A 23,065-nucleotide genomic window follows, 5' to 3' on the forward strand; every position below is an offset into this window, starting at 1 on the left:
TTTTTTTTTGGTTTTTCTCCGGTACCGGGAACCGAACTCACGGCCTTGCGTATGCCAGGCAGGCGCTTTTGCCGCTGAGCTAAATCCCCAGCCCCTGTTCATCCTAGCTTGAAGGAAGTTTATGTTTGTTTTCAATTTCCTGTTTAGCCAAAATTTTGTTCCTGTAGCCTTTTCACTTTTGACTTCCAGAGCTTTATCAGGAACACTGGATTTGGCCAGCATACTTCCCTATAATTTCTAGTTTTAGATCTGTAACCATGTAAATGGAAGGAATGCACATCATTCAACCATGCTGGCCTTTGGTTTCCTTTTTTTGTAAATTGCAGGTACTGAGGCAGTGATCTCTATCATCCTACAAAAATCTGTTTCCTTTAGTGTTCTGAAGGAGTTAACTTTTAAGATCTGTTTCCTTTAGTGTTCTGAAGGAGTTAACTTTTTAGATTTCTTTTTCCAAGCCTGTACTTTATGGTTAGGCAGATCCTGCTCCAACTCTGCACATTATCTAAACCCTTTGCACAGAAAGGCACTGCTAATAGTTCCACCCAGAAGGGATGCTGTCTGTGCCAGCACCCTTTTACATTCCTGTATTGTTCTAGATAAACCTGGTTTCCTGCCTCTAGGAATTTGCAGTTCATCTTATTTTTTTCCCATTTTTGTAGACATTTTCACAACAGTTCTCTTTTTAAACCCTGAAAAGGTCTTTGCCAGTCAGATCTGATTGCTGTCAGCTATATAATCAGTTCATGATCTGTATTTCACACATTGGGCGGGAGAACGATCATAACTCTTGGATGTTTTTGTTTTGTTGAGACAGGGTGGTCTTGCTCTGGCCTTGAACTTGCTAATATATCCCAGGCTGGCTGCGCACTCATGGTGATTATTGTGTCTTAGCATCCTGAGTGCCTGGATTACTGGTGTGCTCCACCACACTCTCATGAGATTTAAATATTATGGTTATAACATTTAACATCAGTAGTTACTGATGATTAAAAATATGTCTGCTGTAGAGCTGGGCGTGGTGGTGCATGCCTGTAATCTGAGCACCTGGGAGGCTGAGGCAGGAGGATCGTTGTGAGTTCGAGACCAGCCTGGGCTACAAAGTGAGCTCAAGGCCAGCCTTAACTGCGTAGCAAGACCGTGTCTCAAAAAGACAAAAAGAAAGAAAATGTCTGCTGTCTTAATATTCAAATCTGGATATCTAGCGCTTATATTTGAAGCAAAACTGTTCTCCTCTATATAGAATTTATCCATAAGCCCCAGAAAAAATACCATCTCTCAGCTACTTGGGAGGCTAAGTCAAGAGGACTGCTAGAGTTCAAAACCTGCCTGAACAACAAAGTGAGCCCCATTTAAAAAAAAAAAAAAATGCTGTTCTTCAGGTTTACTGTTTCAGACCAACTCTTGTCAGTATCTAATTGGACCTTTTTTTAATCTTCTGATAACTTTTTTAGTTACTTATTGAAACAAAAATGCTTGTATCAGTATAATACTTTTTAATATTATGCCTTTTGTCTGTAGTGGGATAAAAGATAAAAATTTCATGCTGCACTATGAGGTAAGATGAGTTTTTTTTCCCAAAATTTTATTGTGAAAATTTTCTAGGATACAGCAAAATAAAAGAACTTTACTGCAAATGCCCATATATGTACTGCTTAGGTTCTCCTATTAATACTTTATCATGTGTCTGTTAAGGTTGATTTGGGGACTGTTGTTTTCTGCATGCAGAAGATATAAGTAGAGCTTTCCAAACAATAGCACCCTATTCTAAGTCTATGACAGGGTATAGTGGCCAGCGTTGTTTGCCTTTAGGCGAGAGAGTTATACCTGTATACATGTCAAACAAAAGTCAAGCTTTTTAACTGAGAAATCACCTTTTACCATCACATTAGTTTTTTGTTTTCCACAGGGCCTTCACACTGAGCTACATCCCCAGCACTTCCCTGTCCCTCCCCTCACCTTTTTTTAAGTTCTCCGGGTGACACTCAATCTTACAGTCCTCCTGCCTCACTCCCAGAGTGCTGACATTATGTTATGTGCACACACCCACATAACATGTAGTACTTTTAATTTTATTATTTGAGCCAAAACCATGGGAGGCTTGTTTAAGGTAGTAAATCACTTTACTTTTGCGTGATATGGGTGGTTGCCCAGAATCCAAATATTTAACATTTGTTGAACTTGCTATAATCAATTGTATGTAGAAAGTATATGCTACAGAAACCTTGAGATGTACATAGGCTTTAAATCCCTTATAAGTGTCCTGTTCTGGATATACCCAGGAAACAAGGGAAGAATTATAATTGAGTAAAGCAAATCCTGTGTAATCTAAGAGGGGCAGCTCTGCAGAATGCTGGTTATTGAGGAACGAGGTGGGGGGGTTGCTGTTAGAAGGAAATGGGCTGTTATTGCCATCTTATCCTGTCTTGGTTTTTGTTTTTGTTTTTTGGTTCCGGGGATTGAACTCAGGACCTTGCATTTGCCAGGCAGGCGCTGTGTTGCTGAGCTACGTCCCTATTATAGCATCTTGAAACCCTTTTTCTTATAAAGTGTAGGTGCTGAGACTCATACAAACAAAAGATGGCTTCATGAGTTTTTGGAAGGCAAACACCCTAGCAGTCACCACTCAAGTCAGAGAATACAAAATCACCAGCTACATCAGTAGCTTCTCCATATTTTTCATCCCACACTCAACTCCCTTCCTTGACTATAAGTAACCAACTGCTTTCCTAATTTATAGAAACTATTTCTTATATTTCCAGTGTATATCCATAGATACTGTAGTCTTACCCACCTTTTACAAATTTGGTATGTCTTTGTCTTTTCTTTTTTTGTTGTTTTTTTTTCCGGTACCAGGAATTGAACTCACGACCTTGCACTTGCCAGGCAGGCGCTGTGCCACTGAGCTAAATCCCCAGCCCCATCTTTGTCTCTTCTAATCTATACGTTTCTCCATCACATGTGTCATAGTCTATCTACTAGAGCCTCCAGGCCACTTGACCTGCAGTGTCCCCCCAAATCTGAATATTGCTGACTGTATACTCAGGGAGAAGGTCAGCATGTTCCTCTGACCTCCTCATGCAAATTGGCTGCTACATCAGACTTGATCAGACTCATGCTTTACTGCTCCTTTTAAAATTTTTTTTACTAAACCAGAATTGTACAACTTTATGGGAAACCTCCTAATTTTTAAATAATCAAAACTAATTTATATTCCTTGCTGATAACATGTCATGAAAAATATAGTCTATAACTTGTCTAAAATAAAACCCTATGAAAGAGATCTGTATCTCCTCATAGATACTTTTAAAATATGTATATTCTATTATTATAAAAATATATTGTTGTTGTTAATAATTAAACATTATGGAAATGTATGATGTAGATGCCTATGGCATGCATTTCCCACCCCCTAATTCACTTGAATATATGAATGTACTTTTTAAAATTCTGCTAGTTTTATTTTGGTAATATGTCTTGGGCATCTTTGCATGTCAGTTTATATACATGTGGTTTTTCTTTTTTAAGTTTCCTCCTTATGCAACTAATGAAATTGGCAAAGTCACTGGAATAAATAGGCGAGAACTTGGGCATGGTGAGTACAAGTCTGTAAACTCATGTGTTCTTACAGAAACTTAGTACATTTTTTTGCTGAAGTTTTCTATCCTATTCCCATTTAGGTGCTCTTGCAGAGAAAGCTTTGTATCCTGTTATTCCCAAAGATTTTCCTTTCACTGTAAGAGTTACATCTGAAGTCCTAGAGTCAAATGGTATAGTATCAAAATATTTCTCCTCCAGTAGAAAGATCAGATTCCCTGTTACATTCTTAAATAGATCAGATGATTACAGATTATAAGAGAAAAGCACCAAAGGAAGCTCAGAACTTAAATTACAGTCTTTTCTGTTGTCTACTGAGTGTAACTGGGTTTAAGGCCCAAGCAGAGAGCCACAGCCCTGTGTCTTCACCCTCTGAGGACGGCAGTAAAAACAGTACTGCTCCCCCTTTCGGAGTCATAAAATCAGAATCTCAATGGCAGTACTATCCATGGAATTATTTATAATGGGAATCTTTATATATTTGTAAAGAACTTCCTAAAGAACTAAATTTATTTTAGCTAATTTAAATAGCCTCATATGTCCAATAGTTACCATATTGGACCATGCAGCTTTGTAGTTTGTGACTGATGTGCTTTAACCTCTTACAGTCCAATTACTTAAATACAAGAGAACCAAAAATTCTATTCTTTCATTAGTTTTTATATGATAATGTAACAGGAAATAGTATAATTTTATCAAATTTGTTGAATACAAGAATCAGCTATTTGAGATGACACCTGGGGCCGGGGATATACCTCAGTGGCATAAGTGCCTGCCTGAAATGCCACCTCCCTGAGCAATGCTCAGAAGGGTCAGTATGTGAACAGACATGCTTCCCAAGTAATGCACAGGATAAACTGTTAAGTGCGTACAAGAATGGAAGTAAAAACTATTAAACATTTGTAAGGAGATGACTGATAATAATTTTCTACATTTAAAAAATGATATTTTAAATGATTTAAAAATACATATTATAAAGCACATATATTACTTTCTATAGGGTCCTCCTCCATGGCATCTGCATGTGGTGGGAGTTTGGCATTGATGGATGCAGGTAAAAGAATTGTCTCAAACTGCTGGTGCTTTCTATATATGTGATGAGTAGAAAATACAAGGTTTCTGTAAAATTGGATTTTAGAAACCAGGTGTAGTGGTGCACGTCTGTAATCCCAGCACTTGGGAGGCTGAGGCAGGAAGATTGCTGTAAGTGCAAGGCCAGCCTGGGGTACAAAGTGAGTCTGAGGCCAGCCTGAACTACGTAGTGAAACTCTGTCTCAAAAAGACAAAAAATAAAAAATAAAATGGGATTTTAGTAAGACTGAAAGTCAGATTACAGATTGCTAAGCCAGGCTAGTGGTAAAGTAGTTTTGAGTATCAAGATACTTGCTAGAATTCATATTTTTAGCTAAAAGCAATGCACTGATAATTATTTACTTGCTTTGGTGAGCCAGTGAACTTTCTCACCTTACAAAAGCTGGAGAGCTGCAGAACTGATTCCAGTCACCAATTCTTGATTAGTAAACAAAACCATTGGGACCTGTCAGCAAAAGTAACTTTATAATCTTTGAGAATTTATATAAGCCAGGAAGAGAGCAGTGCTCCTCCACCTATGTGCACAGACTTTAGGAAGTAGTTTAGGATAATCCCGGGGCTAAAAGATTAAGCATGTTATACAGTTACATGTTATACAGTTAAGCATGTTATACAGTCTTAAAACCAGTTCTGCCAAGCAATCACCAATGAATCTATTCAATAAGAAAAGGAAAAGGAACCTAGTGACAGTAAAGAGGCGACACAGGAGATCCCTGAGAAGTTCACAAATTCACAGTACAGACATAAAAGGTAGAAACTAGGATATAACCAAGGATGAATTCAAACTATAGTGTGAGTGTGTAACAATGTTTTGTTTTGTTTTGTTTTTTTCTCCGGTACCGGGAACCGAACTCACGACCTTGTGCTTGCCAGGCAGGCGCTTTGCCTCTGAGCTAAATCCCCAGCCCAACAATATTTTTTTAATTAAAATTTAGAACACTAGGCCGGGCATGGTGGCACACACCTGTAATCCCAGCACTCGGGAGGCTGAGGCAGGAGGATCGTTGTGAGTTCGAGACCAGCCTGGGCTATAAAGTGAGCTCAAGGCCAGCCTGAACTGTATAGCAAGACCCTGTCTCAAAAAGACAAAAAAAAAAAAAATAAAGTAAAATAAAATATAATTTAGAACAGATTAAAGCAAAAAAAAAAAAGAACTCTATTGAAAGTGCCTTTTCTAATTGTACTAAGTGGAAGAAAATACAGCCTTATATTTAAGGTGGCTGATGTCTTCATGCATTCGTCTAACAAGTCTTCACTGTGTCCCACCTAAAGCAAGCACTGACGTCAGCTGCTGAGATACGGTGGTGATCAAAGCAGTTCTTTTTCTCATGGAGTTGCACTTCTCAGCCAGATCTTATTGGGAAAACTCAGAAAACATTATAAAAAAAGGTTAATTGAAAGATAAAAAGACATCATAAGTGTCTTTAACTGCTTTAAAAGTGACCTAGACAAAACCCATCCCTGGGCAATGATGAGATTACTGAATCACATTGGCAATCTTGAGGTGACTGTGAAGAGTAGTATACCAAGGACTAGAAAAGTTCCTATTTCTGTAAGAAAAAAAAGGTAAGGTTTTTTGTTTGTTTTGTTGTGATTTTTTGAGACAGGGTTGTCTATGTAGTTCAGGCTGGCCTTGAACTCGCAGTGATCCTCTTGCCTCAGCCTCGTGAGTGCTGGGATTACAGCTGTGCACCACCATACCCAGCAAGGAAAGTAATTTTTGTAAAGTACAATATAATCAATTTGACAGTGACCCTTACCTAATACTTAATTAAAAGAATATTTTATAAGTATTGTAGCTCTAGAAAGGAAAGGTGCTGTAGAAAAAGAATGAGCAAGAAAAGACCAAAAATAAATCATGCAATAGTAGATTCCTTATTTCGTTTTTGAAAAATATTACCAAGTTTGAAGTCAGGTGCAGTGAAGTGGTTGATATGGTATACAATACATCGAGAGCCCCTCTTTACAGTGGCTCCTTTGTGTAAATGATTCAGAAATCTAGACCAAATGCTGGGCACATCGTTCATGACTGCTGAAGGATGAGCCAAGGGTACTGGTTAATCCATTCAGATGGTTGGGGAGGAGTCTTGCATGGAATTCCTAAGGATGCTTTATTCTTAACCCTGTCCCTTTCAGTGACACCACTGTCCTGCTGCAAAAAGGATACTGATAAAAATGAATGGGTGGCTGATCTGTAAAATAAGTCTTACCAGGATGAAAAAATTTAAAGCCAAATATAAAGATTTTAAAATCTGACAAGCATGAATGTCAAGTGCTATGGGAGGAGGCAAGAAAAGGTAGATACTCAGACACATGAGTGCTTCCTGTACCCATGTCAGGCACCATCCTATGCCTTAGGAACGCAAGTAGTACCCATTTTTTTTTTTTTTTATAAAGCTTAAAAATGGGAAGAAACAACCTGTGCCAAGTGAGGAAGTTATGAAGAAGGATAGTATGTTTCTGCAATTTTTTTTTCTTTTTGTCTTTTTGAGACAGGGTCTCACTATGCAGTTCAGACTGGTTTTGAACTCACCTTGTAACCCAGGCTGGCCTCAAACTCAACGATCCTCCTGCCTCAGCCTCCCCAGTGCTGGGATTACAAGCATGCGCCACCATACCCGGCTCTGCAGTGTATTTAAAAGAAGTACTGAAATAATAAAGTGGAACAAGATTTTGAGGGCCATTTTTATACCAAGGTGTTTGTACTTAAAGCTAGCATTTTTACAACTCCATATTCCATGGAATAGTGTTATACAGGGATTATTGTTGTACAGTGGTTATTGTATACCTTGAAAAGAAATTATTCTGCTCTAATGTAAGTTTGACTAAAGCTAGGCAATTTTATTGGGTTAATGTGAGTTTGAATTCCTAGGAACAGGATATATAGTATGTCTTAAACATTTTTGGACCAGAGCATATGTACAGAAGCACTTGCACAAGGCCCTGGACTTCATCCTGAGGACCAGAAAAAAAATCTGCAAGCAAATGGAGAACTTTAAGGATTTCATGTAAATGAGTAGCATGTTCTAAAATTTTTCTTCTTCTGCCTTTGAGGTTTTTTCTCAGTGTGGCGGTACACCCTTAGATGGTGGGCCTGGGAAATGCCGCGGGAGAAGCTAGAAGCAGGTGAAGAGAGAGATTAAAGCCTGGTAGTCAAAAAAGCATTTGAAATCCAGACAGGGAAACTGTTGCCAGCATGAGAAATAATACAGAGTTAGACTAAAGGAGTAGCAGTATGTATTTCAGAATTTAGGGCACAGGACATCTTTCTTAAAAACTGAGAAGATAAAATAAATTTGTGACTTGATGAGTGTAAGTACTGTGTCTTTGAAAGAAAGGGAATATACGAAATGAGAAGTGTTGTTTTCGGGGATGAATGTTTACTTGCTTTCAAGCAAGATAGGGAATTCAAGAGGAAAAGAATCTATTGCAGAAAATTCACTTTATTTAAGATGTTTTAGGGACATTTAGCTGCAGAGGACTTAGAGAAGATTTAGTTACAGATCCAGGGCTAGACAAAGCCAGCTGTCTAGAAAGGATGATATGTAAATCACCATCATAATGTTCGTAAGACTATAAGTATAATGAAATTGCTTAGAAAGAATGAAATATCTATCACATTCCATTGTACCAAAGTAAATTCCAGTTGATAAAAACAAGTTTTTTAAATGTAACATGGAAGATTTTATCAGAAATGTCATTGAGAAGCAAAATCCAGGAGCCATGATTGGATAAACTTTAAAAGTTTTATCCAGAAAAAAATCACTTTAAGCAAAGTGAACAAACTAAGAAATAATATATTTTGTATTTATATTTTATTTAATATGCTTAATTAAATAAAAGACATGTACATAATGACATGCTCTTATAGCACCACAAAGAAAGAAGAGATCTCTGAAAGAGTTTCTACGAATCAATAAGAAAAAGAATTCTAATCAAGTAAAAAATGGTTGAAGGCATGAATAGACACATCTCCAAAAACAAGTATAAATAGTATAAACATGGCATTCAACCACACATAAAAACAAGTCAAGGGTCGGGGATATAGCTCAGTGACATAAACGCCTGCCTGGCTAGCACAAGGTCCTGAGTTTGATTCCTAGTACCAAAAAAAACTCAAACAAATTTTTAAAAAATAAGTCAAAGCTGGGCATAGTGGCGCACGCCTGTAATCCCAGCACTCGGGAGGCTGAGGCAGAAGGATCATTTCGAGTTTGAGGCCAGCCTGGGCTACAAAGTGAGCTCAAGGCCAGCCTGAACTATATAGCGAGACCCAGTCTCAAAAAGACCAAAAAAAATCAAATTGAAAATAAGTGATCATTTTGACTTTTTCAATAGGCAAAAAACAAAATGTTTAATAAGAACTAACAAAATTACACACTAATGTGCAGCTTCATATACTGCTGGTAAAAGCATAGAACACTACATGTCTGAAAGGTAATTTGACAGTGTAACAATTATAAATACACATACCTTTGAACTCAGAAATTCTACTTCTATTTATGTCTTATAAAAAAAATAGAGTACTTGTCAACCAACAAAAGTAATAAGGTAGAGCTTTATGTGGTAATATATATCACTGTCCAAAGTATGTTATTAAGTAAAACAGGCAAGGTGCAGAATAATGAACATGTATGGCATGTTCCCATGAGTAAAGAAAATATAAGACTATATATATTTACATTTATACTTGTGCACAGGAACTTTCTGGGACGCTATAGTAATGGTGATTGCTATGGGGAGTAAACTGGGGTTCAGGCTAGAAGAATTTACCAGTTACATGGTTACTTTTCAAGAAAAAGAAGGCAGCAAAAGCACAAAGGCAAAACAATACATAATTTAAAAATTATAGCTGGGGGGTGGGGTGGCGCACACCTGTAATCCCAGCATTTAGGAGATTGAAGCACGAGGATTGCTGTGAGTTCGAGGCCAGCCTGGGCTACAATGTGAGTTCAAGTCTGAACTACAAGTGTGAGACCTTGTCTCAAAAAAAAAAAAAACTTTTTTAGAATTGTGAAGTTTGCTGTTAATTAGAGAGATTTTTGCCAAGCATATTGTTTACCTGGTAAAATTGTTTTAAGGAGCTTTATTATGTGTCCAAAAAAGGAATGAAATAATCAGAGAATCTCTTAAGACCTTTCTACGTCAACTTTGTTGACTGTCAATTTGAAGAACACTATCCTATTATATTAAAATAAATATGAACAGAATGAGAAATCCATTACACATAAAGATCTTTTTCTCAATTACAGGGGTTCCAGTATCATCTGCTGTTGCAGGTGTAGCAATAGGATTAATCACCAAAGTCAGTCCTGAGAAAGGTGAAATAGAAGATTATCGTTTGCTGACAGATATTCTGGCAAGTACATTCCCACGTTCAAATATTTAATGGTGAAGACTGCATACTTTATCATATGCTTAGAAGACTGGTTCTTGAGGAAAGTTGCAGTGATTTTTTTTATCCTGTGTTTCGCTAGGATTTTAAAGGATGTGGTTTTCTTCTTGTTTTTGATCTTTTTGAGACAGGGTCTCGCTATGCAGTTCAGGCTGGCCTTGAGCTCACTTTGTAGCCCAGGCTGGCCTCGAACTTGCAAGGATCCTCCTGCCTCAGCCTCCCGAGTGCTAGGATTACAGGCATGCGCCACCATGCCTGACAGGATGTAGTTTACTTCTAAAGTTCTATTTTGAAATTCTGTAGTGAGTATGGGTTAATTTTGTTTTTGTTTAAAAGTTTGTAATTTTTTAAATTTCTGAAGGGAATTGAAGATTACAATGGTGACATGGACTTCAAAATAGCTGGTACCAATAGGGGAATAACTGCATTACAGGTATTTTTAAAACTCTCTCTGTCTCATTTTTAATGTTTAACTAATGTCATGAATCAGTATTTATTTACTTTTGGCTCTCCCATATTAGGCTGATATTAAACTACCAGGAATACCAATAAAAATTGTAATGGAGGCTATTCAGCAAGCATCAGGTAAGCCATTGTGCCTCATTCTCCTTTTGTTACCATCTAGTTTGTTAATGGGAACTATAATTCCCTTTGGGCTTATTTTAAATTTTGCTTTTAAAAATGGAATTTCATTGCAGTAGGGGTATAGCGCTGTTAGTAGAATGCTTGCTTAGTATGTGTGAGGCTCAGGGCTTTGCTTGATCCACCACTGCCAAAACAAAACAAAAAGAAATTTCATGTAACTTAAATCACAAATATTAATTACTAGGTATATGACTAACCATCTGGGTGAGAGACCAGTGAAACTTTGATTTTTACAAATTAAGCAACTTGATAGGATTCAGAGGAGGGAATATGAGTGAATTTGCAAGATAACTGGGACTTGAATAGCTCTGATCAATAAGCTAAATAGTTTAGATTTTATTCCACTAAAACTAAAACTGCAAGCCGGGCGTGGTGGCACACGCCTATAATCCCAGCACTGGGGAGGCTGAGGCAGGAGGATCGTGAATTCAAGACCAGCCTGGGCTACAAAGTGAGCTAAAGGCTAGACTGAACTGCATAGTGAGACCCTGTCTCAAAAAGACACACAAAAAAAAGAAGATTAGAGGTTGGGGATTTAGCTCAGCGGCACAGTGCCTGCCTGGCAAGTGCGAGGTCATGAGTTCGATTCCTGGTCCCAGAAAAAAAACAAAAACAAAAAGATTAGAAAAACTAAAACTGCAGGTACTTGAGATCATTTATTTTATATACTTAAAATATTTGTTTTTATTTCTAGTGGCAAAGAAGGAAATATTACAGATTATGAACAAAACAATTTCAAAGCCCCGCGAATCTAGAAAAGAAAATGGACCTGTTGTAGGTAATACATTAAAATTATTACTAAATGGGGCTGGGGATTTAGCTCAGAGACACAGCGCCTGCCTGGCAAGCGCAACATCGTGAGTTCAATTCCTGGTACCCGAAGAAAAAAAAAAAAAAAAAAAAAACTACAGAAAATTATTACTAAAGTGTTTTTATTGCTATAGTGTTTTAGAAAAAGAAACATAAATACATAAATAACAAATGTTTCAGGAGATAAATGTGTTTACTTTGATTTAAACATTACACTATCCGTATATGTATCAAAATATCACATAATATACCATAAGTATGTATAATTTCTAAGTTTTTATGTTATCAGTTTAAAAAATAAATTTAATTTTTAAAAAGTACTTCGGGGCCTGGGATATGGCTCAGTGGCATAAGCACCTGCCTGGAAAGCCCAAGGTCCTCAGTTGGATTCCCGGTACCAAAAAAAAAAAACCTTTAAATATATTTGAATTATTTACATATTTGTTTGTGTTACATTTCAGAAACGATTGAGGTCCCATTATCAAAACGAGCAAAATTTATTGGACCAGGTGGTTATCATTTAAAAAGACTTCAAGCTGAAACAGGTAAGTGTTGCATGTTTAGGATTTTACTAAATCCTGGCCCAGGTAAATTTGCTATTTCATTCCCTTTGTGTTGCTCCAAAAATGCACATTTGAGAAATGAGAGACCAGGAGAAAAGAATATGATGTCTTTATTGTGAGTTTTCTGTGTACTTCTATAAATCAGCAAATGACCATCCTTAACTACATACAAGGATAGAATTAACAGCAGTTTTTTGCAACTTTTCTTGTCTCTCTGAGACAGGGTCTCCCAGTGCAGTTCAGGCTGGCCTTGAGCTCACTTTGTAGCTCAGGCTGGTCTCGAACTCACAAAGATCCTCCTGCCTGTCTCCTGAGTGCTGGGATTACAGGCATGTGCCACCGCACCCAGCCTTTTTACATTTTAAAATCAAAATTCCAGAATATTTTTGAGTTTTTCACTTTAGAGTTATGCCTTATCTAGTACTATTACTTTTGCTACTTTCACTTACTTTTATTTAGGCTCTTTTATTTAAAGTATATTTATAGAAATAGTAGGGGTTAATTTCATTTCTTTCAGAAGCAGTGTTTGCGGTACCTAGTGCGTAGCACCTTTGAGGTTGCTGAGGGAGGACAGCGAGCAGTCACCCTAGCCAGTTGTTAAGAATGAAAATCTGACACGATTTTGTTCCACATTCATCTGTTCGCTGTAGGATAAGGGAAACCCAAAAGAATGGGGAAAGTACTGCTGTAGTACTAATTATGGTGAAGAGACCAAAACCTCAGAAGTCAGCACTGACGTGCTGGATGTTGCTTCACTACTGTATCCCCAAGGCCTGGTCAGGGACAGATACAAAGCAGGTGTGCAATGTGCGTCTACTGGTGAATGAACCCCTTCACTCCTAGAGTAGTGATTAAACACAGAAAACCCTGCCTGCTGTTCGCTCTGCTGTCCTCACTTTGGCTTTTTAGATTTGTTTCCAGTAGAATGAGCAAGTTAAATTTAATGTGTTAACATTACTTTTTTTCCTTTTCTCTTTATGGTGCTGGGGGTTAAATAATCTTTTTTCTAAGGTGTAACTATTAGTCAGGTGGATGAAGAAACATTTTCTGTGTTTGCACCAACACCCAGTGCAATGCATGAGGCAAGAGAATTCATTACTGAAATCTGTAAAGATGATGTAAGTATAGATTTTATATAGTTGTTTTTTCTAGTTTTTGTTTTCTTTATATATCTTATGGCTTATTTTGCACTTTTAGCAAGAGCAGCAATTGGAATTTGGAGCTGTTTATACTGCCACAATAACTGAAATCAGGTAATACCAAGTAATGTATTAAGTTGGTTTTAAAATTATTACAAGCTCATTACCTTATTTGCTTTATATACTTTGAAATTGTAAGGTGTTTAGTTTATATGGTAATTACGAGTCATTCTTTTATAAGGTGTAGTATTTTTTATTTTCTGTGCCAGTTTGTAGATTTCTTAACCATGTGGTTCTGTGATTTTAATTAGAATAGACTGTTCCCCCTGAACTGTTTCTTTAACCAAATTTTCTACGATTTTAATACTGCCAGGAAACAGGCCCAAAACACACCAGGCACTACTTCTTTTAGTCGTTTTTGTAGTTGCATCTACTTACTGCTTAATTAGCACCTATTTTAATGTGCTAGGTTTGACCTCAAAGTTTTTTGTAACAGCTAAGATAATCATAAAATCCCATTTTTTTAAAAGAAAAAATTGCCAGAAGTAGAAGGCATGTTCAAAGCTATTTAAAATGAATAATAAAAGGAAATGGGATGATTCACTTAATATTGCAGTTGAAAAATAAGAAATAGTATCACTTTCTCTAGTGCACTAGAAAAAAGGAAGAGAACACTATTAATTACATAATTTTTGCACTTTACCTGCTTCTCTAAATATTCTATATTATTTAATATTCTACACCATTTAAACATATTTAAGCTGAGCGTGGGGGCAGGCACACATCTGTAACCCCGGCACTCTTAAGGCTGAATTAAGAGAGTTGGAGGCTGACCTGGGTAACAAAGTGACTTCAAGGCTGGCCTTGTCATCAAAAAGTTTTAGAAATTATGAACAGAAATACAAGTGAATATACATACAGATATATTCTAAATGCTTTTCCTTTGTCTTTGTCATTTGATTCACAAGTATTTAGATATAGGATATTTTTCAGTTGAAAAATAAGTCGTCTATTTTCGGTAATCATAATTTTTTAAATTATAAGAATATACGCTAAAAAAATAAATATAATTTTTAAAAAGAATATATGCTGCAGTGGTTTTAGTTTCTGTTTTTCTTTTTTTCTCCTTAGAAACACAACCAGTTTTATTTGTTTTGTTTTTGTTTTTCTTCCAGTACCAGGAATTGAACTCAAGACCTTGCACTTGCCAGGCAGGCACTTTGCCACTGAGCTAAATCCCCAGCCCCAAAACCAGTTTTATTTGTCAGTAGATATATTCATTAATGTAACCAGGCTTATCTACTTCTTGTAGAGACACTGGAGTAATGGTAAAACTATACCCAAATATGACTGCAGTTTTACTTCATAACACACAACTTGATCAACGAAAGGTAAGAAGAAAAATTTCATTCTTTTTATAACTGTTTATAAAAGTAACCATATTGAAATTACCTACACTCCTGAAAGTTGTGTACTTTATGAATTATCAGCTTAATTACTGAAGCCAAAAATGGCAGACTGGGCATGGTGGCACATACCTGTAATCCCAATGCTTGGGGGCAGAAACTGGGGGTCACTGTGAGTTTGAGGTGAGCCTGGACTACATAGTGAGTTCAAGACCAGCCTCAACTGACATAGGGAGACCCTGTCTCAAAAAAGTACCCCAAAACAGAAAACAAAACTGGAAGAAATAGTGTAACCTGCAAAAGATTTCACATTATTTACCATGATATTTATGTTTTTCCTTTTCCTAAATGTTTTGAGGTAAAATTACATCTACAGCCAGCAGCCCATGGCAGCCAAAATTACATATACCATGTTTCCCTGAAAAGACACAAAAGAGCTTCTTTTTTTTTTTTTTTTTTTGAGACACGGCCTTTTTTGAGACACTATGTAGTTCAGGCTGGGCTTGAGCTCACTTTGTAGCCCAGGCTGGTCTCAAACTCGTAAGGATCCTCCTGCCTCAGCCTCCCGAGTGCTGGGATTAAGGCATGCACCACCATGCCCGGCCCCCAGAAGAATTTATTTTCAGGAGATGTCTTATTTTTTCATGTATATAAATACCTATGTATAGTAAGTCCCTAACTTACAAATGAGTTCCATTCCAGGAGAACATAGGTCAGACTCGTTCATAGGCTGTCAAAGTGAGTCCTATTATATAGTACATCTGTGAAAGTTAGCAACTCAGATATTCTTAAGTCAGAGATTTAATTATGAAGATTCATATTAGACACAACCATATCTATTCATTATCAGGTGCATACATTGTTCATGCCTTGTGTACCCTAATTGGTCATTTGGTGAAAAGTCTCAAGTTCATCTGTTTATATCAGCATTTACCTCTGGTCCGAAGATACCCACATGGGGATTTACAGATACTTAATTATAATCTATGTCATCATTTATTTTAAGTATTAATGTCAATACATTATTTAACTATATGTTAATATTATTATTTTATAATTCAATGTATCTCTTATGTGTTACAGTAGGCATACTAAATGTATCTGTCTGGCTGATCTTAATGGTCTTATTTTGGGAGTAGGGCTTATATTATAAACATCCTGAAAAAACAAGCTAGGAGCCAGGCATGGTGACACGCCTGTAATCCCAGCATTCAGGCGGCTGAGGCAGGAGGATCGTTGGGAGTCTGAGACCAGCCTGGGCTACAAAGTGAGCTTAAGCCCAGCCTGAACTACATAGTGAGGCCCTGTCTCAAAAACATCAAAAACAAGCTAGAGCTTATTTTACAGTTAAATTGGTCTTATTTTATTGAACAAACAGTGGTAGCAGGATAAGTCTTAAAATGTTTTTATCTAATCTTTATTGTAGTTCAGACATCTGGAAAACTAAGAATATAAGAGTAACAAAATTATAGGAGTCAGGATATTAGGAGTGGCTCTTTAACTACATAAGGCAGTCAAAATATATTGAGAATGTGTAGGTTTTTAAAACTTGTTGTAGCTGGACATGGTGATGCACAACTGTAATCCCAGCACTTGGAAGGCTGAGGCAGGAGCATTGCCATGAGTTCCAGGCCAGCCTGGATTACATAGTGAATTCAAGGCCAGCCTGAAGTACATAACAAGATCTATCTCAAAAAATTGTTACAGTAAAAGACACATAGCTATTAATTCTCTCAAAATACTCCCCCTTGCTTCAGACACATCCCATTGTTCTTTCTGAATCCATTCTGGAAATCCTATATCCTGAGTGTCTTTATGAGGTATAATAATGTTGCTATTGAGTGCCACCAATGGAAAGGCAGGCTTGTAAAAGCATCGCAGTGTATCCTCAATCAGATCTGGCACCATGAGACTTTTAGCTCTTCCCTAAAGGCAAAATGACCCTGAAAGATAAAAATTTTAAATTAATTCTGCCCGGCGGGGTGCTAGGATTACAGGCATGCACCACCACGCCCAGCTTTCATTCATTTTTATACCAAAATCCTATCTAAAGACCTAAATTTTAAAAGAAAATGGTAATGAAAAAAACCCTGGGGTGGGGAGCACTTAAAAGAAAATATGGACATTTTATTGCAGTGATACCTCAGTTGTTGAAGGGCTTCAAGCTTGACAGCAAAGTTTGAAAAAACTTGAACAGCTAAGTTAAAAATAATCTGCTTAGTGTTTATTACTTTGCTCAATAGTTAAACTGAAAATCTGACTGAAAACACCTGTACGGGCCAAAAGTGAGTCACAGGTCTCATCACGCAGCAGACACAAAGGCTGACACTACAGTCTGACTGCTGCGCTGGTCCAGACAGCACAGTGCTGCGTTGGTACATTAAGACATTTGTCACTATGCTTTTTTCTTTTTTTGCACTTTATTTGCGTAAAGTATGATAAACATGGCTCAAAAAAATTAATGCTAACAGCAGTAAAGCCAAGAGGAAAACTGTAAGCACCATGATAGTTAAAGAAATCATTGTGAAATTTGTTAAAGTTCTGGAAAAATGAATTTATAAGTGTAATTTTTGGGCCTCACAACCAGTTATTTGGCTTTCCATTACTTTTTATGGGGAAAATATGTTCAGTTCTCACTTTTCAGTGTTCAAACGCAAATTTGGAACAAATTGAGTTCAACAACAGAGGTCTCACTGTAATCTTGATCTTTTTTCAGCATCGTATCAAAGCCAAAAATGTAAATGTGTGCTAAAATTTGACCTCAGTTTTTTAAACTGTATGGCAGAAATGACAGCAATGATAAAAAATAAGCTACAACCTAGGGAAAATATGTTTATATTGATGTAAGGAACAGAAACCCCCAACGTGCATGATATCTGAGACAAGTTCCTGTTCTCTAAAATCAAAGAATGAATTTTAGGAACAACGGAGGTTAAGAGCAGAATATATTTATTGAGGGAAAGAAAGCTCTCTCTGAAAGAAATAGAAGGGGGGCCCAGGGAACCCATCTTTTCCAGGGATTTTTGTAGAGCAAGGTCACGAGGTGAGGCGGGTCCAAGGTCGGGGGAAAATGGGAAATCGCAAAGTGGCATGAGGTAGGACAAAAGTATGGTCAGCCAATAAGAATTGTTCAGGTAAAACTGATTAAATCGGGGTCAAACGGGAAAGTGAGTCACGTAGCAAGCAGGCATGAATACAGAACAGGGGCTTTTCCTGTAGGGGGCTGGGTCAGTGACCCTTCAAGGTGATCATTACCTATTTAGAATATCAATCCCTGAGGTCCATCCTGAGGGAGGTGGGTGTGTTTGTTTAATTTTTTGCCTTGAGACCCGGCCTGCAGCAAGTACCACCTCTTCATTTGCAGGAAGTTATCTTGTCTTCCATACTGGCCCCTTCAAGGGCTTGGCCCTGTATGACTGCCTGTAGTATTTCTGTCTAACTCAGCTGCCTACAATGTCACATAACAAGGGCCTAATATGTAGCAGTTATATAGGTTGTTGGGAAAAATAAGAGCCACGGTTGATGGTGCACACTTGTAACCCCAGCACTTAGGGAGTCCACGGTGGGAAGGTTGAGTCTGAGTCCCACCTGCGCAGCACAGCTACCCTTGACTCAAGAATGGGTCGGGGTGGAGCTTCATGAGTACCATCTCCATTACAGCAGAAAAAGAAAACAAAATGCATTGCAAAAGCAAAGTGCACAAAAAATAAAGGCGATTTTTTTGTTTTGTTTTGATTTCAGGGATTTTGTTTGTTTCAGTTTATTTGTTTGCTTTTGGTGCTGGGGATTGAACCCAGAACCTCTTCTATGCTAAGCACTTTTTTTTTGAGACAGGGTCTTGCTCTGTAGTTCATGCTGACCTTGAGCCCATTAAGTATCCCAGGCTGGCCTGGAACTCTTAGTGCTCCTCCTCCCTCAGTCTCCCAAGTGCCAGGATTACAGGAGTGTGCCACCAAGCCCTGCCCACCACTAAGCACATGCTTGACAATCTCTCTTGTTTTAAAAAGGTAATCTAACTATCCAATATCAACAACAGTCTTTAAAATGCAAATGAAAACTGGGCTTAGTGGCTCATTCCTGTAATGGAAGGCTGAGGCAGAGTTGGTGAGAGCTCAGTGCCAGTCTGTGCTACATAGTGAGTTCAAGGCCAGCCTGAAAGGCAAACCCTGTCTCAAAAAAAAAAAAAAACCAGCAAATAAAAACAAGATTTTTTTTACCTTTGAGAGAGTTGAAAATTCCAAGTATGGGTAAAAGAAAAGATGGATATTCTCACACGGTGTTGACAGGAGTGCAAATTGGAAGGTGTTTGGTAAAATGTCTGTGATCCTAACAGTTGTGTGTGTAGCGCTTTTTTATTTTGAAAAAATGTAAACCTACAGAAAAGTTCAAAGAACTCTAAACATTCATACCTTTCATCTAGACTCACTAGTCATTACTGTTTGGTACACTGATTTTTAAACAGTTTAAGGTAAAAGGGATTGGTTAAATGAATTATAGTTTGGATACTTGTAGTGTTTCAAGTACTGATGAGGAAAGACATTCTTAACGTATTAGAAAATCAGCAATATAAAAACGAGCACAAAGAGGTCCTTTTTTATAAGTGCAATACACAAACAACAGACAATTGAAGAGATACTCAGTGAAGTGTCAGTAACAGTAATCTGCAAGTAGAGTGCTTTTAGATGATTTTTACATTCTTCTAAACGCTTCTGACTAACAGAATTTATAATCAGGAAACCATTAAAACTGTTCATTTGGGAAAACATACAAACTTGTACAGATATTAGGTAATCACACACCTAACAGATAAATGTTTATTTTTTTCAGATTAAACATCCCAGTGCCCTAGGATTAGAAGTTGGCCAAGAAATTCAGGTATCTGTGTTGAACCTTTTAGCTTTAAAGTTGTAAATTGTACTTACTTTCAAAAAGAACGTTGAAAGATTAGAATTAACATCTATAATATGTGTTATTTATATGCAGTACTTCTTTTTCAACATTCAGGTTGCTTAAATAGACTCATTAAGGATTCAGGACCCAGTTCTTTCCTTTACGGAGCTTATATATAGTTTACCTGAACTGCAGCCATCCTTAGAGCTCCCACAGAGTGCGTAAGCATGTGGGCTGTGCGCACTCAAGCATTGGTGGCAGACAGACATGAGAACTAGGGTGACTTTATTGGACCTTTTGAATGACATCTTTGAGGAGGTGAAACTTGTTTCTCCACTACTTGAGACTAAATGTTTTTGATCTGGATCAGAGCCATGTTCTTCAGGCCTAAAATTCTGATAACAAAATTGACCTTTTTTTGTAGTCCTTTATGAGTAGATGAAAGCAGTCATTGCTGATGTGGGGTTTTTTTGGCTGTACCACATTGTGTTCCAGTTTCACCTAATACCGTGACCTGAGTACCTAAGGCCACTAGCTTATTCCCAAACTGCAGTGCCATTGTTCAAGCAGCCTCCAGGGAAAGATGAGAACTAACACATAATATCTCTTATAGAAGATTTTTTTTTTTTGTCTTTTTGAGACAGGGTCTCGATATGCAGTTCAGGCTGACCTTGAACTCACATTGTAGTCCAGGCTGGCCTCGAACTCACAATGATCCTCCTGCCTTAGCCTCCCGAGCGCTGGGATTACAGGTGCGCACCACCATGCCCAGCAGAAGATGGTTTTTTACATCAGGAGGGACTTTAAGCCTGTCATGTTTCCTTCAACTTTCATTTTCCATGGTAAAAACCAAATAAACTCTAGTGCACTGGTCCCTTGAGCAGCAGTGGAAATTTTATTGACCTAAGCATAACCCTGTGTAATCTGTAGCACAGTTAGGTTCAGAGAGCCTTACCCAAAACCATTCACTGTGGCTTTCATTGGTCTTCTAACATAGGGACTTTGAGAGAACAAAAGACGTAGAGTTAACAAAAGATAACTGGACAATTAGATGCTTTGTCTACTATTTTTGTAATTACTTAATATTTATGGAACATATACCTCCACACAGCTATGCCTTCAGTGACAAAATAGAAACAATAATTTTTGCCTTATTTGGACACTTAAGTATCTTTTAATTTGGATATCAATCCATGTGCTATAATTTAAAAAGTAAATTTTTTACACAGGTGAAATACTTTGGACGGGATCCGGCTGATGGAAGAATGAGGCTTTCTCGTAAAGTGCTTCAGTCTCCAGCTACATCTGTGGTCAAAACTCTAAGTGACAGAAACAGTATCATAATGGGAGAACCTATTTCACAATCATCATCTAATTCTTCCTAGTGATTTAAAAAAAAAAAGAATTCTAGGGTGATGTCCTGTAGAGCAAAATTTTAGTAATATCTTCTAAAATGGAGAATTATATATAGTATAAATATATTCAAATTATTTGTATGAGTACTCATTTACATGTCATTTTTTAATTGCAAGAATAATCTATATTTGCTTATTCTTATTTACATTATGAATCAATAAATATTTATTAAAAGTAAACCATTTATACATCTTAGAAAAGATTACCCTTTTGTTTCTGTGATTCTAAAATACCCCAAACCTTAAAATACTAGATCAGGGCTGGGGGTGTAATTCCATGGTGGAAGACTGCCCAGCATGGGTGAGCCCCAGATTCAATCCCTAACACCAATCCCTCACCACATGAAAAGAAAGAAAGGATAGACCACATACGATACACTGAGTGTCTTTCTACATCTCATTTTTCTTCTTTGTATAGTTTTCCCTTAGTCGTGTTATTTTAGGCTTACCTCTTTGCACGACGACTTTTCTTGTGTATAATTATTTTACAGGCTTGCCATTTTCAAACCCAGGGTATATTTCTTCAAAGTAATTACCAGTACATACTAGGAAGTTGAAGCAGTTAATCTCAACCCATTTTTAATAATGTACTGCTTTTCAACTGGTCACAAAGCCATAATAGAGTCTTACAAATGGAATTCTCAGTAGAGAGATAATATTTTTTTTAATTTACCTAAAGATCTAGAAAATCATTTACTCATCAAAAAGAATTACATCATTTTGAATGTGTGTTATTTCCAGTATATGGATGTTTTTGGTATAACAGACATAGGAATCATGATTTTCAGTTAATAAATAAATGTTTGAAATAGTCATGTGTAAAAGTTATTTATATAATTATTAACTTCTTTCAGGTTCGTCCCCATCATTTAAAATATGACTGTATTTCCACAAAAAGTAAACAGATGGAAGTCATAATTTAGAATGTGTAATACCTTTATAAATTAATTAAAAATTAAATTTGTGACTCAGGGCTGACTAGTTCATACAACATTAAAAGTTTAGCAAGCCAAGACACATTTTTAAGATACATGTATTTAAGTCAATGTTGATTATATAACTATTGTGTATAAAATATCATGGTAGGTAATGATGATATACTTTCTGATATATTAGAGATTAACTGAAAATGAAAGATTTTTTTGTTCTGGTTTTTTTTTTTGTCTTTTTGAGACAGGGTCTCGCTATGCAGTTCAGGCTGACCTTGAGCTCATTTTGTAGCCCAGGCTGGCCTTGAATTCACAACAATCCTCCTGCCTCAGCCTCCCAAGTGCTATGAAAATGAAAGTTTAAATTGGCTTTCTATATTTCATAAACTGTGATATAGTAATAGTGAGAAAAGTTTTTTATGATCACTTTTACTATTTATTTTTTTTGTCTTTTTGAGACAAGGTCTCGCTATGCAGTGCAGGCTGGCCTTGAGCTCACTTTGTAGCCCAAGTTTGGTAGCCCAAGCTCAAACTCACAACAGTCCTCCTGCCTCAGCCTCCCGAGTGCTGGAATTACAGGCGTGAGCCACCACGCCTGGCACTTTTTCTGTTTAAAACACTATCCTTAATGGTAAAATTTCAGGGGTTTTGGGTTTTTGTTTTGTTTTTGTTTTCCCAGTACTAGGGATTGAACTCAAGGCCTTCATACTTAGCTGCATCTGTAGACCTTTTTTTTAAGGCAGGGTCTTGATACAGTCCCTAGGCGGGGCTCAAACTTGTGATCCTCCTGCCTCAGCCTCCCAGAATGCTAGGATTACAAGCCTGTACTATCACACCCAGCTCTAAATTTCTGTTTTAAAGTGTACTCTTTTTCAGAGAGACTCACTACAGCACTAATAATTTGGGAAAGTAAAGCCAGTTTTTAAGCTCTAGAGACCTGTGGTGCCACAGAATAAAAATATAGCTCACTAACTGTAAACCACCACAAGAATTCACTTTTCCACATATGTCAAGAGCCTACCTCTTATATCTGATCTTCTATTTTCATTCAAATCTTGGTAGATTTTCCTATTTAACAGTGAAGCTTTTCTATGAGGGTTATGATGGTAAAAACTCTACTTTAAGTGACTTGAATCAAATTGAATGTCTATCTGATATAATGAGCCCAGTGTAGATACTTATAAGGT

General features: G+C 37.1%; 1 protein-coding gene across 2 annotated transcripts in view; it reads left to right on the forward strand.

Annotated features, from left to right (window-relative positions):
• Positions 1-21,760, forward strand: part of Pnpt1 (polyribonucleotide nucleotidyltransferase 1) — a 42,380-nt gene extending 20,620 nt beyond the window's left edge. For both annotated transcript variants that reach the window (XM_005385770.2, XM_013514724.1), the window contains exons 15-28: positions 1,519-1,555; positions 3,526-3,592; positions 3,678-3,767; positions 4,595-4,648; positions 9,939-10,045; positions 10,443-10,514; positions 10,603-10,666; positions 11,421-11,504; positions 11,998-12,081; positions 13,111-13,217; positions 13,297-13,352; positions 14,551-14,629; positions 19,472-19,519; positions 20,764-21,760. In XM_005385770.2, the coding sequence (XP_005385827.1) occupies positions 1,519-1,555; positions 3,526-3,592; positions 3,678-3,767; positions 4,595-4,648; positions 9,939-10,045; positions 10,443-10,514; positions 10,603-10,666; positions 11,421-11,504; positions 11,998-12,081; positions 13,111-13,217; positions 13,297-13,352; positions 14,551-14,629; positions 19,472-19,519; positions 20,764-20,919 (1,105 nt within the window). In that variant the 3' untranslated portion in view covers positions 20,920-21,760. The remainder of the gene's footprint in view (positions 1-1,518; positions 1,556-3,525; positions 3,593-3,677; positions 3,768-4,594; positions 4,649-9,938; positions 10,046-10,442; positions 10,515-10,602; positions 10,667-11,420; positions 11,505-11,997; positions 12,082-13,110; positions 13,218-13,296; positions 13,353-14,550; positions 14,630-19,471; positions 19,520-20,763) is intronic.
• The last annotated feature ends 1,305 nt before the right edge of the window (positions 21,761-23,065 follow it).

The sequence above is a fragment of the Chinchilla lanigera genome, unplaced genomic scaffold (genome assembly GCF_000276665.1).
Source record: "Chinchilla lanigera isolate Chin_1 unplaced genomic scaffold, ChiLan1.0 scaffold00023, whole genome shotgun sequence".
In the NCBI taxonomy this organism is placed as follows: domain Eukaryota; kingdom Metazoa; phylum Chordata; class Mammalia; order Rodentia; family Chinchillidae; genus Chinchilla; species Chinchilla lanigera.